The following is a 19,634-nucleotide window of genomic DNA, read 5'->3' as shown; positions in this document are numbered from 1 at the left end:
TGATCCCTCAACGGCCTCAAGCAGGGTCACTAGCCCACTAGCAGTTTTAATACCCATCAAGGAGGCTAACTACCCCTACCAACAGTGTTTAAAATGGGACAGAATGAAACCATGAGAGGGTGAAAGACAGAATGATACGTTGAGAGTGAAAACATGAAACAGGATGGTGGAACATGGAAGAAAGGAGAGATAGAAAGAGAGTGAATGCACAGGGGTACCCATCATAAAGGACTTTGGTAATCCATCCCACTAAACATATCCACCTAGGAAATTTGTGACTACACTTTTTTATGTGAAAGATTTCTAGGTGGGAATCAGTGACTCCAGGAATAGTAAGTTAAGGGGCTGCTGTTTCAGATTTTGGTCACAAAAAAGGAAAACAGAACATGCATCATTGAGAAAGATTGTAAATGGGTTTATTGAACAACCTATATATTATAGAAACTTAGGAACGGCAGCTGGAGATACTTCTAACTTTTGGATATCACAATTGAATACATAGTATTAATTAAATCACGTTCAGAATTTTTATCATACCTCACAATCACCGAAAGCTGACGAAACCACCAAATACAAGAATTTCCACACGAAAGTGAAAGCAAGATTTAGTCCAGCATCATCTTTGATATGTGCACACCATGATGAGACAGTTGCAACAGTTCTCACTGACACAATCTATCAACACATCAGGAAAAGGAATCAGATGCTGAGCATTCACCAAAATCCACGTCTTATAGCTTGAAAGAGTGTACACATAATCACCATATACTTTAGAACAGAGAATATAATAGTCATACACTGCCACATTTATGATCAAATTACAGACAAGATTTGTAATAACCATTAGGGCATCAAGTTGAGATTACGATTCAAAAAACCTACGAGCATAACATAAACAAACAGAACAGCCAACAAGATCCTACTCCTGAACAAGTAAGGTCTAATATATAAACCCTGTGAGAGCACTACTTAACAAATCTTGATGGTTTGACCTCATACAATAACAAAACAAACAAAAAAGGTAATCAAAACAAATATGAAATTTTCTCCTCAAAAAGAATATTTCTGGCGCTTAGCCTACTCAGTACTTCAGTTCTTAAATCATCATCACTTTCTTTGACTTTAGTAAGTCAAATTGATACCTTCAAATCAGGAATGGGTCTGTGGAAATAAAGAATGGCTCCAAACGAAGGAGTATACAAAAGCAACCTTACGTCCTTACTTTAATTAGGATACAAAGTCGTAGTAAAATTTCCAAAAAAGCTCCCTATCTAGCTCTAGCTTTCAGAAGACTGGAACTAAATTACATTTATACTCGGTAACAAAATGAACCAGACTAATCACTTATTACTTTTTTTCCTGAAAATTACAACTACGGCTATCCTTTACAATCACATATCCTTTCCTTTTTTTTTAGTACAGTGCATTAATCAAAGCAGAAACTTTGGGATACATGAAGAGTAATCATAATGCTGTGTTAAAGGTGAACAGTAACACAGACAGGCACACATAATCAAAGATACTTGCCAGATAAGGGTCTAGTGACCAAAATCCAGTCAATAAAAGGTTAACATTCTACTAAACATACTATATTGTTCCCGGCCTGGGCAGCAAGAGCATACAAATTTATACGCTAAAAGTAAACAGAAAGAAAGAAAAATACAGCTTGCAAGACAGCAGTTGTGATAGGAGATGATAGTCGCCTCCGACTAGGGCCTCCTAGCTTTCCAGTTACGGAACCAGGTAATCTACCATCAACCCCAACATGAGACCAGAATATTGAAGAAGACGATTCAGCAAATGAAATCAAGTCCTTCTGTAAACCAGACAGAGTCATCCAATATTAGTATTGACTTATAAAGTATAAACTCAAAAGCTACAAACTCTTTTAGCCAGCAAATAATAAATTATCTATTACCAATATGACCAGGAAAACATTGGCAAACTTTTCAGCAATATGACAATTCTTATCAGCAGTGCCATTCAGCTCAAATTTAAGTTGTGTTTTGGACCTTTTGGTGTACTCATCAGAGCCTATCTGCATAAATTCTAGCTCATGAACCAGGCTCAAGAGCAATATGAGATACTTCACAGGTATCATCTCCCCCAAGCTGTCTTGTTGACTGGTGCTGACACCCTTTTCTTCAATAAACTGCCACGTTAAATTAAGACATTTAGAAAATAAGAGAAGTTAGATCAAATTAGAGCAGAATCACCATTATCAGAATACTCAAGGTTAAAAGAGTGAAACAAAGAAAAGGAAAAATTAATAAACTGTACCAAAAAAAAAAAAAAAAAAGCACAATACCTTAAAAAGAGGTTCTAACTGGTATTCTTCCTCCACGTAAAGAAACAGAACTCTAGCCCATCTTTCCGCTTCGGTGAACCATGCAACCAAGTCTTCATCATCATAACGAAACTCGACATCAGAAATTTTGTTATGAGAGGAAAAACTTTCCAAAAAGTCCCACAGACTTTGCACAATTTGCATTTTCTCACTAGAGCAATCTGTTGCATTATTCAGCTTGTGATTGCTTATAAACCATTTCTTTAATTCGATCCTTAAAGAACCTTCAAGAAGCAACAATCAAGAATAAAGTTGTAAGTCAGCGGGGAAAAGTAGAGTGTGAATGAATACAACAAGACGGGCCATATACCCTAAAAAGGAATAAAGTGAAGTGTTATTTTTAATTTAAAACATCTATAATTAAAAAGTGTAAGCAAGAAATGGGGCTGTAAGATACAAAATCAGAAGAACAAATCATTGACCAAATCAACAAGGAGGGAAAAGGTTGAAACTTCAACTCATAGAAAGCATAACAGAAGTAGTTTCTTACCCCCAGTATCAGTAAATTCGCGTGGTAAAGCTGCTATGAAGTGCAAAATTGTCTCAAGGGAAAGCTCGTCAGAACAAACAACTGAAACAGCAGCTTCTAGTACTCTCTCGCAAACTGGAATAAAAACTTCTAGGTCAAAGGCAATAACAGCATCATGGAATAATATATTAATAGGTCAGCAACAAAAAAATTGCATACTTCTGAAACGGTAATTAGGATTGAAGTGCTGTTTACTATTTTCAACAATAAACCTAAGACTGTCAATTAAGTCAGCTTTATCGGCACAATGTTGAGTTCTTGAAGACTCCAAGCCATTTAAATCAGGCAAGGCATTTATCCATTGTCTGGAAGCACCAGTACCCACATGCTCCACAGCTGAGAATTTTTTTGACGATTTGCTTGCAGAAAAGATGCATTCTGATAGGCTCATTAAACCAGCTCGGCCAAGAGACTGCTGTCTTGCTACAGATGCTAACTCGCGTAAAAACAAAATCTGTTCCCTATTAGACACTTAAAAGGAGTCATTTCTTCAAAAAAAAAAAAAAAAAAAAAAAAAACCATTTAAAGGAGTCATATAATATCAATATAGCACCAAAACTTATACCAATAGTCCAATACATTATCTTGCTGAAGTATCAAGACTGTCACTCCATGAGTTGATCATTTTACCTTAAATTTGAGAAACATCACATTCTGACAATCCATAAATGAAAAATTATGTCCCCACCACCCCCATATACCGATATACTCATGTGCACTGGAACATGGCATGACAAGTTTTTAAGACCAATCAAACCTTTTTACACTAACTTTAAATAGAAAGAACAAGTAACAGTGAGGAAAAACAGCACAAGGCCACAAAGATTAAGGCAGAAGACATAAGGATCTCTATTCAAGTATTACAAGATTTACAACCCACCTTATCCCACTGGTTATTTACGATGCAAAACAAGGTGAGTAGCAGTCTTATCATTAGCAGATCACAAAATGCATATGTGAGATAAATGAATAATGTTTAAAGGTACCCTCTGAGCATGCACTCGTTAGTATTGAGCTTTTCCAAAATGTAAGCTAAAAGAATAGCAAATTAGCAAGTCATAAGAACCAATCTTGAATTAGAAGCTCCATGAAAAAATCACTGCCAAACCACACAAAGCTAAAGAAAAAAGTGCTGATAGACCGAGGACAATAAATATAACTTGGAAAGGGATGAATATGAGCATTCTTCTACTCGGCGATTGGCATTCTTCCCAAAAGCAACAATATTCATTAAACAACATGACCAAAGGAAAAAGGGTGAGAAAACCAGTGTTGTAAACTTCCGACATTAACTTGGTTGGAAGGAGTTAGGAACATGGTTCGAAAATGGGGTTTCGGTCGCGATTGCGGAAACGGTCGCGTAATTCAATAACAGAATTGATGCATTTGTCGCGTATCGCGTCACGGTTTTAACACAAACTTTTTTTAAGTTTATTATGAATAAAAGTATTATGATTTTTCTCATAATATTTGGAAATTTTATATTCTTTATAGACTAATAAAAATTGTTAATGGAGTACATTTTAAAAACCCCCCTATTGTGTGTGGTAGACTAGTAGTAATTGAAAAGGGAAAAAAGGGTTGGGTCAGGTGGGAAAAATAAAAGAGAAGAAGAAGATATAGGGGAGCCACCTGTTACTTAGTAATCAGCTGGTGGGGTTAAATTTCAAAGAAAAATAAAAGGGTAACCTTTCCAGCTGTCATGCAATCCCCTCCCAACCACATGGTTTTTCAATAAAAATATCTTTATGCTGCAAAACAATCGAAGTTAATGGAGAACTCAGAAGCCCGCCGGAAAACTACTTAAGAATCTCACAATATATCTGAAAAAGCCCTGATTCGGGAGTTATCACGGGTGATTCATGAGTATATCGGTCGAATTGGACGATTCGGTCCGAAAATGCGTTGTATTTCAAAAATCCGCACCAAAACATTAAAACTCGGTTCGGTGAAAATGAAATCCGTTACGAATCGCCCAAATCGTGATGGTGCGGCCACATTTTCAAACCATGGTTAGGAAGGATATGAATTATATGGATTTGCATGAGGATGAAGCATAAATCGTAAGCGATGGAGGAAGATTTATGTCGATGACTACACGAAATAATCAAATTTGATTCATGTTAGCCGACCCCACTTATGGGATTAAGGCTTTGATTGATTGAATGATTGATTGATTGAATCTAACGCCTGAATAAAGTTTAATCTTAAGGGTTAGAGATTTATGAAGCATCTACTATATTGTCATCCCCAAAACATATCATCTTATGGCAGAATACTTATAAAGAAACAACAGAAGTGCACAGCTTAGTGCTAACCATAATAATAACATATACTAGCACGTACCTCCCATGTAAAAATTTACAATAATGGTACAAGAACTTGGAGGCACCTTCAATCGTTTTGGAAGAGTGGAAACCTTTCAGACCTACGCAAAGTATATAAACTAACCATTTATAAAGAGGATTAGCATTTCTAAACAATTCTTGAAACAGTTCAACCAACAATTCTGACATGTATTCGGTATAAAAGCAACAAGAAATAAAAGGTTGGCAATGTTAATTTTTTACAATATTTAGGAAAGGTTGGCTGCACCACCACTATCAGGCAAATATAAAAAAAGAAGGCATCGACAAAGTAATAGTCTTTTATTCTGCGACCTAATATTTCAATTTTGAACAACCTATAAGCTATAACTATATACAAAGTATATTTTATGAGAAGACAGCTAATGACAATTATGGATGCATATGATTATAGCATGCCCAGACCTTTACAGTCTCCTAGTATCAGCAAAAAGAGAAATTATTTGAGGTAAAACCTGAAATCCCTAGTTTTAGGGACATGGATCAACCAACAAGAGAATATACTTCCTAATTACTGCTCAAAGGCAGACTACCAATATTTGAAAGTGGTAAGAGAAATCAATATACAAGCAGTAAACTTTTTAAGATGGTAGAAAGGGTGAACTCTGAAGAAAGCCTACATCATAAAAGATCATTTTTTAGTCACCTAAGTAGAATAAAGGAACACAAATGCTTCAAATATATTGCAGATTTAATACTACAGGTACGACTGGATAAGGCAGAATAATTGAAATATGCAAACCAAAATCTTTGTGGTGAACTGGATCATTTAGCCCTTGCATAAAGGCACCAAGTATAAATTTCTCTGGAAACAAAGCTCTGCAGTTGTCCTGATTCTGCCATTCAATATCCAAAAAAGACTTCATAATCATGCACCTAACTGAAGCACAAAAATAAAAGGCAATCAATTATAGAGGGAAGATGAACTATGTGAAAAGGGCAAGAATCTCAGGCATAGGATATACTTCAAAGTGCAATAAATTTAACTGCAGATTGATGTTAAGTAATACATCTATACCATGCGGATTATCATGAAAAAGTCCCCGTTCCCATAAAATAGCCAGCCAGTCAAAGTTGCCACCAAGCATATTAATTTGGTGATTGGAGGCTTCAGAATCCTTAACACTTTCATGGTAAACACATGATTGGAGTAGCATCATAATCTGTAAAAGAGTAAAATGGATTCTGTAACAGTCTATTAATCTTCACATGTTATAAACTGAATATCATATGAATACCAAGGGGTATCCCTCATGCAGAATAAGAAGAGAGAAACTAAGCCACTACACCCTAAAACTCAATAATCAGCCAAGTACAAAAGACGAGATATAGACAAAGTCAGCCATGCCCTCAAGTAATATAATTCTACAGGTATCATTGATGATTAAGATAAGCAATGGCAAATGAAGGGAAATTATTGCAAAAGAGATTTCAAAGTATATTTAGGATATAAAACTTCAGGTTCAGTTTATCCTGCCTAGGATATTGACAGTATTAGTTAACATGGATATGTGATAACAGTATACAACATGCTCTATCCAACTATTTGGGGCAGGGAGTGGTGGTGGTGGTGGTGGTGGGGGGAGGGTACTTTGTATATAGACCTGATGATTCCATGCAGCCTCAACCAAGTGAGTGCCATATTCATCAAGCATCTCATAAAGAAGTATGAATGCCTCCCACTTCTGCTTTTCACTCAAATATTCATCAGCTGAGAGGCATATTTGCCCAATGCCTAGTGATTTGGCTTCCTCTTCAGCCCAGACATCCCTTTTTGTCATGCCATGAGGAACTGGAGCTCTATGGCGTGACTTTTTCTCTGTAACAACAGGGTTAAGCTGCTCCCCATCATTTATAAGCATTACTCTCTTCAGTATGTATAAAGATTGCTTCCTTATCAAGCCTTCCTTTTCAACCTGGACACCCCACATCAAAAATATAAAATATCAATCAATAAAGAAACAAGATTATGCAGTATGAAATAGGTCAATTTTTAATTAAGATGAATATATTAAGTTCAAACTTTAGTGGGCATTATATATTTTAGTATATAGTTATATACTAATGAATCAATTAAGAAAAGAGGACACAGTACCAAGCCTCTTTTAATTTCATTCCAAACTTCCTTTTCAGCTCTTATGTCAAATTCTTCAGCTCTATGATCATCCATTTCCACTTGAGACTGATCAACAGAAGAAAAATAAGACAGATACAGAGAGATTATACCATATGCATCTCTCCTTTCTGCAAGCCCCATGGCAAAAAGAACTCGGGAACACTTCCATAGATTCATGAAGAAATGTTGCCTAGAACACCAAAAAAGACATTTCTTACAAACTAAAATAATTACTTGAATTTAGAGATATAAAAAGGATGCATTCTATAATACTGCACCTGGATATACAGCAGATTTCACCTTGAATGCAAACTTCATATGCGCACTTCGAAGAAAATGCTTTAAAAATGGATGGGAGCAGAAGACTAGTGGTGCAAGATCTATGATCAAGACTCTGTGAAAGCATTTGGATAGTCAAATTGCATAGATCCCATAACAGATTACCACAAAATGTTTCTGATGGGATGTTCCCTGATATGGAGGAGCCTTTCACAGCCTGGTAATTCTCTGCTGCAGCATCCAGTAGACGGCTCAAAATGTAGCATGACAGAGTCAAAGGAAGAACTGGAGCATTATCACATATGCTAACCGGTTTCTCCAAGTCTCTTGAGTTCTGAAAGATGGAACACCTGCTCCATACAATGACAGATTTATCTTCGTTTTGACACATGTCCATGGAAAACCCAACTGATCGCAGGAGAATTGGAACCAGTGAGGCCTCAATTAGTTCCCAGTTATTGGTTTCACTCACAACTTCAAGCACAAAATCTACAATCTAAAACCAAATAGAAATATGCCGCACATTAATTAATTGACAGCCATGATACTCCATAAAGGAAATTTGCAAATTTCCTTGCACAAGCTTACCTCATGTAGCATTTCTTTCTCATACAGCTGAAACATCTTCATCATTGGGATGAAACCATCCCACATAAAACAATGCAGAGCAACAGCATTCACTCCTGCCACAACGATTTAGCGTAGTTGTTATCAGCCATTCATACCTTATCCATGAAAAAAAAAAGACCAATTCCAACATAACTTATTTGTTATTAAATAAATCTGCAACGAGGTTTTCAAAAAAAAAAAAAAAATCTGCAACGCAATATTGATTTAAATATATAGAATTAAATTATTCAGTTACATTGATTGTTGGCTCATGTAAATAAATTGTTGGTTCATGTAGCCGACCCCGCCTTTGGGATTAAGGATTTGATTATTGTTGTTGTTGTATTGATTGTTGTATATAAGGGTTGTACTCACAACAAAAGCCTTAATCCAATCAAATGGGGCCTGTTGCATGAGCCATGATTGTATCTCTAGTGGTCATCAACAAATATCTTCTTACTCCTTTCCCTTCAATCAAGTGCTATATGCTCTTGTAAACCCAATTTTCTCAAATCATTCTCAACTCCTCCCACCTAAGTCATCTTTGGCCTCCCTTGACATCTTCTAAAATCACCTAGATGAAACAGGCTCTCCTAAGAATATGATAAAAATTATTTTATATTCTATTATATGGTATTATGTAGAAGAGATGCCATTTGCTTTAAAGTATTTGAACTTTCTGGAAGGATATTTCTTGGATCATGACTATAGTCACTTCTAAAATGTGTTCTATTTCTTTGAATGATCATTACATGGGTTTTTCTAGCTGAGGAGAGGGTTTGGGGAAGGCATGAGACAAGGGAACATTCCAGCTTCTCTTCCCCTTGTTATTTGTGGTCTATTTGTTGGAACATAAAATTGGCCATAAGCCTGAGTTCTCTTTTCATCAAGGCTTTAAACATAAAACTGGACAGTTGTAGTTAAAGATGACGAATACTCATCGATCACCTTTCAGAATGCATACCTCCCCTTTCCCCGGCAATATAATGACAAAGGTACCACCTCTTCCAAATTGTCACAAACTTATGACCTTATTTAAAGATTTAGCAAACAATATTTAAACACTGCAGTTCGAAATGAGCAACATATTAATCATGACCCTTATCCTTAATGCTTAGCAGATAATACACAACATAGACCAGACACATACAGTACACCAAACCCTAAGTAAACCACATCCTACACTTTAAAATGTATGCCGCCTACAAAGATTTTCTTCGGACTGAAAAAATTCCACAACAAGATACACCCCTTGTAATTAATTAATTACTAAATTCTAATTATAGCCCCATTGGTAGCTAAAGGGGACATTATTCTAGTAATTTAGTAAACTCGAGCACGTGTTAAAATACATCTATACTTCTCAATAGCATCACAAAAGTAAACATACTTGAGCATCCCAGAAATCTCAAAATGTGACCGTACTTAAGCGAAATCACTACCGAAGCAAAACTCAAAAAAAAAAAAAAAAAAAAAAAGGTAATTCCCAGTAGAAAAAATTTTAAAATTCAGCACTTACCCATTTTCTTCATAAGATGAGAGAGCCCACGCAAGTAGGATACAATAAATGCACATTCCTCAGAATCTAACTTCTTATTATCCTCAATAATCACCTAATCACAACAAAAACACACAGAAAATAGCAAAACCAAGTGAATTAGAAATTTAAAATTACAACACCAAAAACTGAAAATTGCAAAATGAACAAGAAAATCAAACCTTAATGAGATTGGAGAAATCTGGAAGAAGCGAATCAAATAGGTTTGAATGTGAAACACCAGTAGAAGTTGAAATACAGTCTAACATTGCTGGAACTGCTGCCGGAGGAACAGTGCGGAAACTCTGCGACAACGAAGAAGTGAGCAAATCCGCCATTTTTGAGGAGATTGCAAGTTAAATCGCCGAATTCAGAGTTCAATCGCTGAAATCAGCGTGAACAATCGCACAGTGTAACAGTTAATCTGCTGAAAGTGATATCTAGGGTTCTACAAAACCCCTGCTAAACCCCAACTCTAAGGCGCGCCTATGCCTTTTATCTTAACTTTCCCTCTCTTTTCTTTACTCTCTCTTGGGAATTTTTTTTTTTTTTTTTTAAAAAAAAAGAAAATCTCATTTTGGGAGCGATCTCCCTAAATAGTGCTAGAATCCAAACTAATTCTTCGTATCAATCATTTTTAAAGATTATTTATGCAATGAAGTCGATCGGTTCCAACTTCCAAGGTTTGATATTTGCCAATATAAAATCGCTAGCAATGTTCGTGGCAGAGGGATCTTCCATCGCGGTCATTTAGAGTCCGACCCCCGATAAATTATTGTAACTAATTAGTTAATGAGTTTAAATTACCTTACTTAGCTTGTAAACTATTGGGGCATAGTTGTTTGTTTTGAGCGAGGGGAAAAGATTCAAATCACGACCTCTCTAATATTTTCAGCCAAAATCTGCCACTAGTTGGCGGTTTTATATATAGAAATAACGGGTTTATCAGTTTATGCATATAACCTCTAACACCATTAACAAGTCTAAGCCACCTTGTTTACATTAGCTTTCAACTATGCCCGTATATATGGAACTGCTAATGGTATCATGAGTTTTATGCATAGAACCTCTAATAATATTAGCGTTTTATATAGTACCTATGATGCCATTAGCGGTTCTATGTCAGCTAGAATTGTCAACAATGTTAGCGGTTTTATATCGGCAAATACTAAACCTTAAAATCGAGTTTGTGTGGACGGTATTGTGAGAAATAATTTATAATTCGATGCATATATATAGTTAAAGTATTATCGTATTCTTAACTTACGTCAGTTTTCAACCTGGCATATTTTCACATCTATTGACAACTTTTTTTCCCTCATGATAGCTCAATATATATTAGGTTTAATGGATGATTCTCGAAATTCATTTAGGTTTTCACTCCACCTTATTTTTGTTGAAATAAAATTAATTTATACTAAAATAATTTTTTTTTTGCTAAACTTAAATTAATTAGCTAATTATATTTTTTTCATTATAATTACTTATTTTCACTAAATTGAAATTATTTGAACACGACCTTAGTTAATATTATTAATATTTCGAAAAACTTATTTGAGTACTCTTGATTACATGTAAAACACATGTAGAGCTTCATGCAACTGGTTGCATATCCTAATACGTACCTGATTTGAGTACTTTTGTAACTTGATATACTAGATTTGTGTGGGTCAATTCTTAATAGCAAATAAATAAGTATCTCAGTATCTCTCACCAGTCATTACTTATATATAAATATTGCTGACACAAGTACCTAGATGTTTATTTTAACCGATAATAAGACATCAACCACCTTGCTAGTTGTTTTTCTTCTATTTCATTGGAATGCATCAGAAAGAGGGGGGGGGGGGGGGGCACATGACCTTGCTCACCTGCAACCCTGGGTTAGTGGGCAATCTATTGGGTTTGAGGATTTTCCTCCCTCTGTTTTTAAGGTTGTTATGGCTGATATGCTTTAAGTAATACGAGTAAGTAATTGGTTGATAAAGTGTAATCCATAATTTTAAGTTATACCATCAAAGTTCAAACAAAACAAGAATACAGGCAAAATAAAAAGCAAGTATTAATTTTTTTTTTGATCTTACAAATCAACAAGTTCTTGTACCTAGACAATTTTATACAACATCATTAACTCAAAAAGATAAGATTTTTCTAATTAATTTTTTCCTAATCTTGTTTTTTACAATACCTTCTATCCACTCTCTGATAAAGGAGCAAGTGGCAAGTGATTAGCGTTAAAGCAAATATATTTAAAAACTATAGCACAAAAAATAATGCAATTGTATAAATAATTAAATACATATAATACCCGTAACGCATAACAGACAAAATCTTCTTACTAAGAACTTCACTATATCAGTCTCCCCTCATTTCATCATCTTACAGAAAAAGCAAAAAAATTCGAACCGCCATTAATCAATTTTCTTCAATAATGCAGCGTTTTCCGCCATTAACAAACCTCTTCTTCGTCTTCTTCCTCCTCTCCATTTCTTCAAGTTGGTGACATTGATCAATATTTCCTTATTTTCTCTGGTTTTATTAAGTTTTTTTTGATTGAAACTGAAACATTTTATGGTAATTTTGAGCAGGTTTTTTCGAAGTAGTTGTTTCCGAACAAGGGTTTTGCTCTGCTCCAACTTCCGCCATTAATGGCGAAAATTCCAAAGCTTTGTATTGGAAAGTTACTAACCCTACGCTCGCACCGGTTCATCTCGAAGGTTAGTTATTTGGTTTTTAATTTTGTAAGAATTGTTTGGTTACGAATTAGGGTTTTGTGTATCGATTATTTATTTGTTTCTGACTTTGCTGATTTGATTTATTCTAGACTTGTTGTTTTGTTTGCGGAGATGAATTATTTGAAATGAAAATTGTATAAATGAGTACCGTTTAGTTAATTAGTCATGCTCATGATCATTGGTTTGGTGAATAGCGATTATGGCAGTGAATAGTTATTTGGATATCGCGTTCGTCATTTGTTGGCGAAAGCTGCTATTATTTGTTGCTGATGTTGTTTTTAATATGATGATTTGGTAAATACATGTGTTTGATGAATTGATGAGATGTTGGATGAGGGTGTTTATGGTTTAAACTTTAGAGCGAGTCAAATAATCGTTTGTCGTAAGGCAGATATTTATTGGATTATTTGGATAGAACAAGTATGTGTTTGTGAAGAACTGAGGTAACATATAATACAGAAATATGTTTGAATTTGATAATTGTAGATTTTTAGAGCTGTATTTTTGTACCTTAATTCGGTTATTTTGCTTGCTGTGGCTTCTTTGCTTGAGTAATCATGGTGTAATGCCAATGGTGTGCATGTTTTGAAATATGCCAACTTTAAGGCCTTCCGCCCTTCCTTGTGAATTGTGTCCTCTTTAGCCCAATCCATTTTTTAGTTTTTCTTTTTTTAATTTTTTTATGATTGCAAATGGTTTAAAGGTAATTGTTAGGATAATTTGGCTACTTGGGCTCATAAAGTTTGCACTTTGCAGTCTGTGTTTTGCCGTCAAGGTTATAACGTTCCACAGTTCATTAATGTCTTTAAATGATAGTATGATATCATTAGATATATCTCTAGGTGTATCCCTATTTAATTCTTGTGCCTCATATGTCTTGCATGCAGATTTACCTGGGTTTACTCGAAGTGTATACAAAAGAGATTATGCGTTGATAACGCCTGAAAGCCATGTGTTGAGCCCTCTACCTGAGTGGTTAGTATAAATTCTATTTTTCTTTTGTACAATTTGGTCACCTTCAACTCTTAGTGTTGTAAATCATGGTGATTTTATTTGTTTACTGCTGCTAAAGGAAAAATACTCTGGGAATACATTTGATCACACCAGCAATGGGCTCACACTTTGTCATGTACATTGCCAAGATGCAAGGTAATGGAAAGGGTCCTTATCTTCTCTTGTACGTAGTATGGACAAATTTATATACTGATAAAAACTCTTTGATGCGGAAGGAGCTTTTGTATGGACTTGAGACATGCTTTCTAAATCTTGGAAATTCAGTAGCTTTGTGTAAAGGGCTACTCTGGTGTATTAGGTGGAGATATTTGGTTTTTGTTTTATATAATTCTCCCGTCATCTCATTGTGTGCAGACAATTCAAGATCAGCACCCCCTCCTGTTGATGTTGAGAGGTAATGATAATGTTGCCTTTCCTGCAGAATTTGAAAGGAATGAGAATTCACCTCTGCATTTGGTTCCTTTCGTCTATTTTGTGTTTTTACTGATTCTCTGTTACCATTGTAGGACTTCTTTGGTTTAAAAATTTAAATTTCAACTATCTTTGTCTGTGGTGATAGGTTTATTTTTGTGGTTGATGGAGCTGTCACTTTGACTAATGGCTCTGACAGCAGTTATAGCTTAGTGGTAAGAGGTTTTATCCTTTCACTTTCATGCTCCCCCCCCCCCCCCCCCCCCGAAATTTAGGAGAAATTCTCAAGTATGGAAAGTTTTTAAACACTTGAAGGGTTTAGTTTATGGGATGTGTTGGGCTTATATGTTTTCCCTGGCCCTCTTCTCGAATCCATTATAGGAGGGGTGTAGCCATGGCCCACAAGGGAGTCTGGTGGCTCTTTAACTTGCCTATATGTTTACAATTGCTTACTTAAATCTCTCCATGCTTCTGCTTACACTTTTGGCGTCGATTTCTGGAAATTTGAGGTCTTCTTTCAGGTTATAGCCTTATGCTGCCTTGTTGGTTATGCCTCTACTATCTTTACTCTGTAGCTTTGTAACGAGAGCTCATTTTTTATTACATTACTAGGTTTCTGGATATTTTTGGAACCTCAACATCTTGATTGGTATTATAGGTACAAGCTAAGAGGCACGCTACGCGTGTACAATATAAGAAATTAGAAAAAAAAGAAGAAAGAAATTAACCAACGTTTGCCATCATCCTAGAATCACCAGCCATGTATATTAGTAGTTGTGTTTCAAAAAAAAAAAAAAATTAGGAGTTGTGAAAATGAGAATATGGATGCAATATTTACTAAAAGCATGAGAAAGAAAGAAGAACAAAATAACTATTAATGAGCAAATTAGGGGGAGTTTTTCCAAAAAAAAAAAAAAAAAAAAAAAAAAAAAAGAAAGCAGTTTCAATTTTTATGTGGAGTGCGAATAATTGAATATGTAGATTTATGTTGAAGAAAGGGAGCAGTTATTATAGGGTGGTTATGAACTTATGATAGGACTTGTTTTTTTTTTTAAAAAAATAATATTCTTAATTTTTATTTGTAATTGTAATTGTGAATAGGAAATGTAATTTTGCAACTTGAGAGGGGTGATTTGAGGATAGTGAAAATTTTAACTCAAGAAGCCTTTTCACTTTATATATACGATGAAGTGGATTAGCTTGGCTCCTCTCTCGTTGGCATTGTGGTATATGCATGTCTTGCTTCTCATCTTATTAACCAACCGACTGGCTAATTTTTCTGTTTAGTGGTAAAGTGTGAAGTTACATGCCTTTAAATACATGAGAGAAGCTGTGTGAATGTGTGATAAAGTAGTGTACCTTGCATACCTTTGCATTTCTGTTGGTGTTTTTGGCAGCCCAGGGGGGTTCTTTAATTTTCATATAATTGACTTCTTAAATATGACGCAAACCTTTTTTTTGTTTTTATTTTATTTTATTTATTTATTTTTATTGATATGTATAATTTCTGTGATGTAGGTGGATTCATTTGCTTATCTTCCTCCAAATTTTCAGCATTTAATTGCTAGTGATACGCCTGCTAGTCTTGTTGTTTTTGAACGAAGGTTTATCCTATTTTCTTTCTTTTATTTTTATGGCATTGTTACCTCATTTGTAGTTTTCTTGACACAGCTGTGTTTGCTAATAGACAATTTCTAGCTCAGTAAATTAAAGTAATATATTACATCGTGGATGTGTTCTTTTCAATAATTTTGTTGAAGTGGACTTGTCTTTGTTAAGCTGAATTGATTTTTGATTAGGATTAATACATATTTACTCCGTAGTTTATCATGATTGTTACTTTTATTTATTTTTTTATTTTTTCTACTGGTGTTATGTTTGTTATCCCTTAAATTATTACTACTGCCAAGTTTAACTAGAAAACTTCATATTAATGCAGTAGTATTAGTGGTCTTGAATCTTTTCAATTATTACATTATCAACAATTATCATGATAGATTATTAATCAATACAAAGTAGAAGATTGTAATTAATTTTATTGATAAATGTGAGAAAGTGGTGTGAAAGCTGAATTCACTTTGTTTGATTGAGTACCTATTTGTGGTATTGAATTGATCTTTTTGTTGAATTTTTGTTTCTGAGATGAAATGTGGCTTATCTCAAGTATATGGATAAGCTTTATGTTTGTAGCATGTTTTCAAATAGTGGAATAGTACGATTTTGTATAGCCCCTCCTACATCATACCCAGAGATGATCTAATAAGTGATTAAAAAGTAGTTCATTTCTGTGAATCTGTTATCAAATTGATGATACAATTAATAAGTAGTTGCCATCCTCTTGTGATCATGATGTTCCTTTTGAAAGAATTAAAAGAGTTAAATTTGTTATCTTTGAAGGCATTCTTATCTGGGCAATCATGTTCCTGAGCTTACAATTGGCTCAACAGATAAGCAGCCACTGCTTGAAACTCCTGGAGAGGTATGCTTTACTTCTGTGGTGTATAGTCTTCGTTTGTCACTGATCAATTTACACATGTTTCTTTTAGTGTTTTATTATTATTATTATTTTTTTTTGTTTTGGCATTTGAACAGTAAAGGATCATCTAAAGTATAGGTAACAATGTTTAATTTTAGATTTTTATTCCAAATATTTTTATAGAATATTTATCAAAATTTTTAGTTAGATACCTTAAAACGATTTCAATTGTGGTCCCTGCTTGCTATACTAGATCCATATACCATGAAAAATATGTGTAAAGTAATGTAAGTGAATCCTTGTGGTTACTTTTTTAGGAGTCAGGAGTCAGGACTCAGGAGAGATATAGTGTCGTATGCAATAAGATATTTAATCCCACATAAAGCTAGATTGGGGCAAAATAATATGTATAAGAGGGAAGAACTTCATGGAATGGAATTAGATGGAAACTGGGACAACTTTATGGAGCGGTGGGAGTATATGATCGAGTGAAATTAATGCTTTCCTGCCGTTTAGCCTCTTTCGTTGTTAAATATGGATTATTGCCTTCAAGCTCTTTTTAAAAGTTTACATTTTTGAGGGAGTGGAAAGGACCTTGTGGAACCATAGGCTCCCTAGTCCCCACACGTTAGGACTGCTTGAAGTTCAGTCTGTTGCTTGGGCCTTACATCAATCATTATTTCTTTTCATTGTGTAATGTATTCAAAGGTGGGAAACTTGTATGGAGATTAGACAAAGACAAGGTAAGATGCTTTGGCAAATCCTTCCTAAATTTCTTTTTTGTTGAATATATGTTTTTCTTGTGGCCAGATTTTCCAGCTCAGAAAACTTCTTCCGACTTCAATGGCCTATGATTTCAATATCCATGTAAGCCAAGACGTTCCAGTAATACAAGCATTTAAAGCAGTTAAACTCGTTTATTCGTTAAAGTATTTGGGTTAATTAGTTGTTTGTCTTATCTGCATCCTTTCATCCCTTCATCCCTTTTGTTTTGTTTAATGATCGCTGTTATACTTGTTTTGTACAAAGTTTAATTTTTTAAAGTTTGGGTTTGTCTTATCTTTATCCTGTTGTCCGTTGTCCCTATTGTTTATGAACTTAGTGTAATAATTCATTTTACATTTGTTTGTGTCTTATATAATTCACTTTCTGCAGTGGTAGGGACTAATATAACATATATTGACTGCTTTCTTGGATCCAGAAACTATACTTCTCACTTCATACTATTATACATTGAATGTGTATTTTTGAAGTCTCTATACACTTAGGCTAACTAATCACACAGAGTATGCACAATAATTTATGCAATCCTCAATCAATATTATAAATGTTTGTGGGATTATAAATTGGATGGACAAATAGAGTAAAACAAGCTTGCTCTTTTTTGCTCCTTTGTGAAATTGGACTAGATATACTACTCAAGTAAAGGCTTTTTATTTATCGTCTATAAGTGTTCAATGTTTTAATGGCCTAACACCCATATATAGTTTAAAGACAGCTTTTAAATTGACGTTAGTTTGTTATTATGTATGTATGCAGATCATGGATTTTCAGCCTGGTGAATATCTCAATGTGAAGGTAACCTGTTGCTCTTTTTTGCCTTTTATTCTATTATACTTATGTATTGTTTTGTCTCTCTAATATAAGCTTTCTTTGTAAAAAAAAAGAAAGATTTTAATGAAAGCTTCTCTCACTTGAGTATTGTGATGGGTGACATGGCTTTAACATCATTCTGGACCAGTTAAGCAGCGTTAATTTCCCTAGTAAAATGAGCTACTATTGGTTTCTTTGTTTTTGCTTCCCTTGTGCTGCTTTGTTTATCTTTGTTCACAGCTTTGTGTTATCATCATAATAGGTTACTATCTGTTCCAATATTTCTAGTCACAGTGGGTTTATATTATGGTAGCATGGTGTTCTACAAGTATTTGGACTTTTGATTTAACCCCTTCCACAGGAGGTTCATTACAACCAACATGGCTTAATACTTCTCGAAGGTCAGGGCATTTACAGATTGGGTGACAGTTGGTAAGCATATTGCTATTCCATATATGATATATATGCATTCGGGCCCATCCTTTAGGTTTAAGGCTTCCACTCTTCATTCTAGTTTCAATATCTGTATAATGTATACCTCTACTTGCATCATCAGGCAAGGAAGTATATTCGAAATTGCTTAAATTACTTATGGATCCTATAAGCTTTTAATGTTAGGGTACTAATTCTGATACATATAATTTCTCTTATACAATCATTTCCATGATAAACATTTCCTGGAAAATCAACATATTCCTACTAAGCTAAATTTAGTATGTTTTGCACGATAAAGCTAAAGCTTTAATCTTGGAAATCATATGATAAAGGGAAAATGTTGCTTTCATAACCCTGGTAAGACTTTTTAAGAACAATCACCCCAAAAAATAAAAGATGGACTTGGCGGCTTGGCACACAGCTTATTTAAAACTTCCTGCACCATATTTATAAATTCCAACACATGATAAACTTATTTATCTTGTAAACTTTGAGCATTGACCCCACATAGCCCTTGATGAATTTATTATTTTCTCAACTTCTTCCTCTTCTTGAAAAGTGTGTGACATTATATTGGTTATCTTGTAATAGGCACCCTGTTCAAGCAGGCGATGCTATATGGATGGCACCATTTGTGCCTCAATGGTGAGTTTAAAATCTTATCATTTCAGCAGATGTTCTGATATCAATCAGTTTAAAAAACTGAAATATCTCAATCCTTTCAGGTATGCTGCCCTTGGGAAATCCAGGACACGTTATCTGATATACAAAGATGTAAACAGGAATCCTCTGTAATGTTGTTTTGGTGATGTGATGAAAAAACATGCTCGTGGATTTTTCGCATTGATGTGAAAGTCCATGTGTTATGTCATGGTCAAGTCTGTGTACAATTACCAAGGATCTGATGCATAATAAAGATTTTTTTTTGTGGTTTCATTCTTGTTATTGCTTTGATAAAAAAGGAAGGATTGTTGTTTCCAAAATAATCTAAGATCAAATAATAGTTATTCTTGGTGATGGTCTGTGACTCTGAGAGGTATCTGAAGCTTCATCATTGTCAGAGCCTCAGAGGTCTTTGAGGGCATGATAAATATTGCTCTAGCCCTCCCAGTGTATGTTACTGGTGGCTTGGCACACTGATGCGCCCTTGTTGTCTTATTTATATTATTCTTATTACCAATCAAAGA

General features: G+C 34.6%; 2 protein-coding genes across 2 annotated transcripts in view; one reads left to right on the top strand and one right to left on the bottom strand.

Annotated features, from left to right (window-relative positions):
* Window positions 1–10,339, bottom strand: part of LOC145598066 (uncharacterized) — a 28,264-nt gene extending 17,925 nt beyond the window's left edge. Inside the window, exons 1-15 of the mRNA XM_081654362.1 lie at window positions 9,966–10,339; window positions 9,766–9,859; window positions 8,226–8,320; window positions 7,637–8,133; window positions 7,338–7,548; window positions 6,847–7,158; window positions 6,261–6,405; window positions 5,985–6,122; window positions 5,223–5,304; window positions 3,036–3,337; window positions 2,838–2,951; window positions 2,309–2,571; window positions 1,919–2,152; window positions 1,664–1,816; window positions 538–675 (exon numbers count right to left, since the gene is read on the bottom strand). Coding sequence (XP_081510488.1) covers window positions 538–675; window positions 1,664–1,816; window positions 1,919–2,152; window positions 2,309–2,571; window positions 2,838–2,951; window positions 3,036–3,337; window positions 5,223–5,304; window positions 5,985–6,122; window positions 6,261–6,405; window positions 6,847–7,158; window positions 7,338–7,548; window positions 7,637–8,133; window positions 8,226–8,320; window positions 9,766–9,859; window positions 9,966–10,121 — 2,934 coding nt within the window. The 5' untranslated portion in view covers window positions 10,122–10,339. The remainder of the gene's footprint in view (window positions 1–537; window positions 676–1,663; window positions 1,817–1,918; window positions 2,153–2,308; window positions 2,572–2,837; window positions 2,952–3,035; window positions 3,338–5,222; window positions 5,305–5,984; window positions 6,123–6,260; window positions 6,406–6,846; window positions 7,159–7,337; window positions 7,549–7,636; window positions 8,134–8,225; window positions 8,321–9,765; window positions 9,860–9,965) is intronic.
* Window positions 10,340–12,123: 1,784 nt separating this feature from the next.
* LOC145598211 ((S)-ureidoglycine aminohydrolase-like) lies at window positions 12,124–19,383 on the top strand. Its single transcript, XM_081654533.1, has 13 exons — window positions 12,124–12,278; window positions 12,372–12,500; window positions 13,406–13,493; window positions 13,591–13,667; window positions 13,887–13,926; window positions 14,092–14,158; window positions 15,462–15,547; window positions 16,341–16,422; window positions 17,230–17,286; window positions 17,959–17,997; window positions 18,374–18,444; window positions 19,039–19,092; window positions 19,173–19,383. The coding sequence occupies exons 1-13, from the start codon at window positions 12,215–12,217 to the stop codon at window positions 19,240–19,242; spliced, it is 924 nt and encodes a 307-aa protein (XP_081510659.1). The 5' UTR covers window positions 12,124–12,214; the 3' UTR covers window positions 19,243–19,383.
* Window positions 19,384–19,634: the final 251 nt, after the last annotated feature.

This window comes from Chenopodium album, chromosome 20, assembly GCF_948465745.1.
Source record: "Chenopodium album chromosome 20, dcCheAlbu1.1, whole genome shotgun sequence".
NCBI lineage: Eukaryota > Viridiplantae > Streptophyta > Magnoliopsida > Caryophyllales > Amaranthaceae > Chenopodium > Chenopodium album.
The sequence above is the reverse complement of the archived record's forward strand: the minus strand, read 5'-3'. Positions and strand labels throughout refer to the sequence as shown.

What these genes read in the sequence shown, in the direction of transcription:
- LOC145598211 (XM_081654533.1), top strand. Translation starts at nt 12,215, where the DNA reads ATGCAGCGTTTTCCGCCATTAACAAACCTCTTCTTCGTCTTCTTCCTC. An exon ending in ACAGCAGTTATAGCTTAGTG is followed by an intron (nt 14,159 to 15,461) that starts GTAAGAGGTTTT and finishes TCTGTGATGTAG; the next exon opens with GTGGATTCATTTGCTTATCT. An exon ending in TGCTTGAAACTCCTGGAGAG is followed by an intron (nt 16,423 to 17,229) that starts GTATGCTTTACT and finishes TCTTGTGGCCAG; the next exon opens with ATTTTCCAGCTCAGAAAACT.